Below are 5,795 nucleotides of genomic sequence, written 5' to 3'. Positions count from 1 at the left end.
CCCCGCAATCAAACAATATGGGGGTGGGGGGCAAGGCAAGTAGAACAGGCTGGCCTGAGTGACAGGTAACCGTCTCAGTGCTCAACTCCACAGATACTTCTTTAAGACAGAGTTTCTATAGTAAAATCACCTTTAAAATTAACAATGGAAGTTTCATTGCTGCTATCTACTGAGAGAACTAACTGAAAAAAGACAAGGCTGGTTGGTTATCGCATGCGACAGTCCCACCCACTTAGTGCTGGCTTTCTTCCCCTCAGATCAGCTCCACGCTGGCTTTGCCATGGCTAATTTTTGCTAAAGCAATACAGCAGACCCTCCTGCAGAACACATCTACCTATTTTTCAAGTAGTACTGCCATCTTGGCAATGGGAAAGTTTCCACCAAAGTCTGGAGAAGATTCTCCATTCCCAGCCCAATGCCACTTGCTCAAGCAGCAGGAAGGGCATCTAGGGTCTCTCTGCAGTATCTCTGGAAGCTAGACTACCCTTCACATTCCTCTTCTAGGATCCTGGCTGCTGGTACTCGGCTTCCTCTCCAAACAGCTCGGCAAGACCGCTCAGCTGCTCTGCTTTGTCCTCTCTAAGCCCTGCCTCAGCTTCTTCCTCTGCACCTAGGAATGCACAGGAAAGTGACAGAGCATGATTAGAGAGACAGACACAGAGGCTGTCTCATGCATCCTTGGAGTCAGCTGCAGGAGGAAAAAAAAAATCAGGAGCACTACATCTAACAGCTCTATTGTGGATAAAATTCTGCCCGTAACACCTCTTCAATACATGGCGCCATCAACAGGGATTTGAGTGGAAGTGTTTGACCTCCATTTCCGCACCCCAAGGGTGGCTGCAGGTGAGCATGGCTATCAGACGTTGCTTCTTGATGTTGATCTCAAAGAGAGGATACAGGATGAGTTAAATGGTAAGGAATTTCAAACCTGGCTGCCAGTAGTCTGCATTCATACACTGTGGGCTTCAACCAGGTCTCTGCTCCTAGCTGACGCAGAAAATAACTTTGGCAAGTTCTCTTCTCTCCCAACTGCTGCTGCTGTCTTTAGAAGCTCTCTAGAGAGTTGGCATTTCTTTTCAGAATTGAATGAGTTTAAAAATACAACCCAAGGAACCTCCTCTGGGGAATGTGAGCAGCTTCTGGCCAAATGAACAGTCATCCAGACTACAGGCATTGGTCAGACGGTTAGAGAGTATGAGAGCAGAGAGAAAGAACATGCCTGGTTCGGGCTTCCCAAGGGCCATCTCTCTGCAGGATGCCCAGCTGCCACAGGGACACCGATTCTCGATGGAAAAAACAGCTATTATGAACAGTCCAAATGTCACCATTGAATCGACAACAGAATTGTTCCTTTCGCTAATTAAACTCCCTTTATCTGGGCCTGCCAGTCCTGCCTTAGTCAAGTGACCCACCTACCTGTAAACCCGAATGGATGCCTACTTGGGGACTTTACAGAGATGTCACGCAACATGGGGCAAAGACTCTGTTGGCTTAGTGTATTTTGCTTGCATGTCAAGACATCAGCAAAACAACGGAATGGCTCCGTTATGCTGGGACTCCACCCCAAGGTTTTCATACATAGGATACTCAAGGCCAAAAGCTGTCCGTGTTTGCTTCGTGGCCTCCAGACTCCCCTACTGTTTCCTGACCATGTGTAATCATGTATAATCAGGGAGTCAAGAGCCAGACAAAGCAGAGGTGGTCTAGAGACAGCTCGTTGCACAGAAGGAGCCAGAAGGCGTGAGTTTTTACTCACACCCACTAAAGCAACTGTCCGGCTGCCTGTCAGGACACAATGTGGTCCAGTCTGGGTAATCCAACACCCACGGAGCTGGAGCTCTCCCTGGTAGCGGAGATGACTCATGCCCAGACACTTAGGGTTGCCTTACGGTAAGGAATAAAAATCAGCTCCTCTACAAACAGTAGCAAATTCCCCCCCCACCTATAAAAATGATTGTCAAGCCATCTGTACAGGAGTGGGGGAAACTGAAAACATGGGAGTAACTGTCAAAGCAGCTTATGGAACAGGAGCTTACAATCTAAAGCATATGAAATAACCTGAGTAGGGACAGGGAGAAAGAGCAGTGCTGCCACCTGCCACTGACATTATCCTGATAGCGACAAAGCTTTGCACAGGTGCCCACCCTCCACTTACCCTCCTACGTTTCAGGATTTAAATGCGCAGAGAGACCGAGATTTCCAGAGCTGACTAAAGGTATCAGCCACATGCAATCCCCTTTGATTAACAGGGGTTGCACGGTTACATCCACTCCCTAGCTCTGAAAAATGTCAAGCTGTTTTGTTTCTTTGTGGTTAACATTTAGGATTCCCCCTCTGTCCATTTGAAAGGCAATTCTGTAGCTAGACAGTCAAAGATCAGGGCAGGAGAATGAGCCTAACAACACTGAAAATGAAGCGCAGGTCCCTGAATGCTCCCTCCTATCCCCCAGTGTGCCGTCTGCTATGAGCACAGTCATGTAAGGCTGTGCTTCCACATAACCCAGATATTGTCTAGAAAAATTGGCTGTGGAATTAAGCATGCTGAGCAAAAGAATCCAGTAGGAAGAAACTATTGGCAGATGCATCAACGGAAAATGGTGTGTAGGTAATGCACAGGAAGGGGTGTCCTATTTGAGAAAGAGAAAAACAAGCCGCCTAGAGCTCCAAGACTCACTCAAAAGACCGCGCGTCACTCGCACCCACTTCATAATCAACAGGCTTCTCTCATCTTCCGAGAGATTTAGTCTGTCAAACCTCAGGCCCTCTCTACATAACAAATAGCTCCTCTGGCCTTCAGTTCCACCACCCCTGTCACTTACCTGGTACAGTGAAGTCCTGAGTGTAGATGATATCATCTTCAATGTCGTACAAGTCATCATCTTCTTCCTCATTGTAGCCATGCAGATCTTCCAGATAAGGCACCACCGTCATACTCCTCCACCTGTCCTTTGTCTCTGGGCTGGGAGGGATGGGGACCAGAGCCTCTGCCTGAGCGTGTTTCTTACGAAACCAACTGTAAAGAGTCCAAGGTGCAGAACGTCAGTCTGGTTTCTCTTTTTACAGCACCACAGGAAGCCCCTGGCAGTTTGAGATTTTCCACCCGCATCATATCAAAGTTACGTGGGGTTTTTTTTTGTTTATGGATGGCCTCTTGGTCTGGTTTCTGCCCTTGTAGGTTTTTGAACAAGCAACACTGTGGAGGTGCCAGCATCTTGGCTTCTTGACTCCACTGTTCAGCTGTAGGAGATAATGGAAAGCTACGAGAGCCAATGTGAATAAAAAAGGGCATCCACACCACTGGTTGCCTTTCAACTAAGGGGAAGTTCTGATGACCTACCCTCCTTGCTCCAGAAAGCTATGTTTGGCAAAGCAAGAGACACATGCTGCGAGATAAACCTGACCGTGGGACAAATATCCATAACAGCATGACTGGAAATAGGGGCTGGAGCCTTCCATCTCAAGATCACCCCTCTTGAGTCTCGTCAGAAGTGACACAGAAAGTGAACCATGGCCCCACCACTTATGTGCAGGTAGTTCTTCAACAGCAGGGCTGATGCACCTTGGCAGAGAGCCGTGTAAGAGAAGCTTGCCCTGCAGCTGTCTGGGCTATACCTCTTTTGCAGGGAGAGGAGGGAATCCTACAACTAGGGCTGACAATCAGACACCTCCACTCAGCGTTTGAGCTTCAAAACAACATAGGAGGAAAAAAGAATTCACAGCAGAAGAGTTTAAGAACGACAGGTCTTTATCCCCAAATTGCCCTCCAGCAGGCAATTCCCTGAAGGATTGCAACAAAGCTTCTTCATGCTTTACCTTTCCACCCCACCCTTGTCTCGATGGAATTGAGTACCATTTAATCCCTCGCCCATGGAGCTGCTATATGTTTGGCATCTGCCCAGGGAAGAAACTTGGCACTGGAGGCCATTCCTAATCAGATTAAGAGGCCAATTGTCTTGCATCGTATCTATATCACAGGAGTCAGACAGGTGGCCTTTTACATCTTGTGACAGAGGCACTCCAGAACAGCTGCTGGCATTGGGCACTGGCATTAAGAACGGAGGTTCCTAGAAGTCCCCCCAGGCCCCTGCATGCCCAAGGTGGCAGTAGAGGAATCCAGTGTCGTTCTGCTTCCACCTACACTCAAAATTCCACACTCCTGTAACAGCTTCTGCACGCTTGCACCCAGGTGCCTCAGACACACTCTGCCATCCCTGGCAAGCACCCATTCCCCCAGTTATGGGTCCCAGGGCCCCTGCTAATGGAATGATGTGGGTGCCAGGAGGTTAACGCTGGTCATCCAGTTGCTTCCTCCCACCCCACAAACTGTGCTGTTGTGTGGCTTCATATCTGGTGTGCAGAGTGGCAGGCTGTCCCCAGCGCCTTTGAGTCTGGTGCATCGAAGCATTTTGTTGGCTTGCTCTAGGAGGGTTGCTCACCCCCCACCTCCATGCAGAAAATGACAGAGAGGTTTGAAGCAGATGCTGGTGAAGTGCAGCTGGGTTCCCAATTCAAACCCTGCTTTTGTACCATGGGCTGGGTGCTAATGAAACCATCAAGCCACTGCCTGAGATTGTAAGATTTCTTCTCCAATTAACTGATTTTAAATTTCAGGGTTCAAAGAGGTGCTGCTGTAGAGGTCAGAGATGGATATCCTTTGAATCTACTCGATGGAGGGCACTAGCAACACAAGCTTCACTGCACGCTGCACCCTGCCTCAAAATCTGGCAGGGAAGGCCTGGGAGTTTGTCTTCATTCCCTATTTGGTTCTTGGCCTATTTGCGCTGCCTGCTCCAGACGGTGCTAGGTGCAATGCAAATGTTTAGTTAGTTGGCGGCGTGTGCAGGCATCAGAAATAGCTTCCAGTTTAAATCCATCACAATAGCCAGTTGACTGGGGTCAGGAGGGGTGAGCTGAAGGGTTTGAACAAAGCTGTTGCGAACCTGAACCATCTGCATGCTATCACCTCCATAACAGTGTGATGTTCTGGTGGAAGTATCCACTAGAATGTCTCATTCTAATTGGGATAGACCAATTAGTATTTAAAGCAGCAGTGAACCCTTGTTTAAAACCCCACTTTGCCATTAGCAAACATGATCTGGAAATAAAAGTTATGAAGCAGTGTGAAAGGGATTAGATTTAAATTTTAATCTGAACTCCCTGGAAAGATTCTCAACTCCCCTACCCCATGTGAGGTTTGCTCTAAAAAGACAGCAAAAGATCCATAGTAAGCAAGACCTGCGAAGCCATTTTCAAACTGAGAAGGCATGAAATTTTGCCTTTACGCATTCCCTTTCATTCCCCAGTGAATTATTTCCTAGTCTCCTATTTTTCCCGGGTCCACGGTGGACAGTTGGATTACAAGCAGCAGAAACAGTCAGCTACAACAGCTCAGCATTTTAAGTGCTCAGTCCTGGCAGTTCTTCCTGCCTGTAAGTACTCTGAAGATGGTCCTTGGAGAAACAACAGCAGATGTGGGGTTTCATGGATGGGCAGTGAAGCCAACAACACCGTGCAGCAAGAAGTACCCGCTCTGTGACCAGCTGGCAGTGCTCTGCATTCAGACTGTGCATTTCTGAACACCTGCCCCTCAGGGGGATCTAGGACGAGTTCTGGCTTTTCAGGAAAGTTTGCTAAAGAGGGTGGCCCCAAGTTGCTAGTGCATTCTGGGAAAGAACGGCTCTGCAGAGGCTGATGGAGGATTTGGGATTTTTGTGGATGGGGAACAAGATGGAGACTTAACAAACAAAATGGAAACTTTACATGACTTATGCTAACTTACATATGTAGGCCTAAAT

The 5,795-nt window shown here is 48.0% G+C and overlaps 1 protein-coding gene across 1 annotated transcript in view; it reads right to left on the bottom strand.

Annotated features, from left to right (window-relative positions):
• STK11 (serine/threonine kinase 11) overlaps positions 1–5,795 on the bottom strand; it is a 75,709-nt gene that overhangs the window by 7,373 nt on the left and 62,541 nt on the right. Inside the window, exon 9 of the mRNA XM_019513546.1 lies at positions 2,820–3,013. Coding sequence (XP_019369091.1) covers positions 2,820–3,013 — 194 coding nt within the window. The remainder of the gene's footprint in view (positions 1–2,819; positions 3,014–5,795) is intronic.

This window comes from Gavialis gangeticus, unplaced genomic scaffold (assembly GCF_001723915.1).
Source record: "Gavialis gangeticus isolate Ggan-Ray unplaced genomic scaffold, GavGan_comp1, whole genome shotgun sequence".
Lineage (NCBI taxonomy): Eukaryota > Metazoa > Chordata > Crocodylia > Gavialidae > Gavialis > Gavialis gangeticus.
This window is presented reverse-complemented; position numbering and strand designations above follow the sequence as displayed.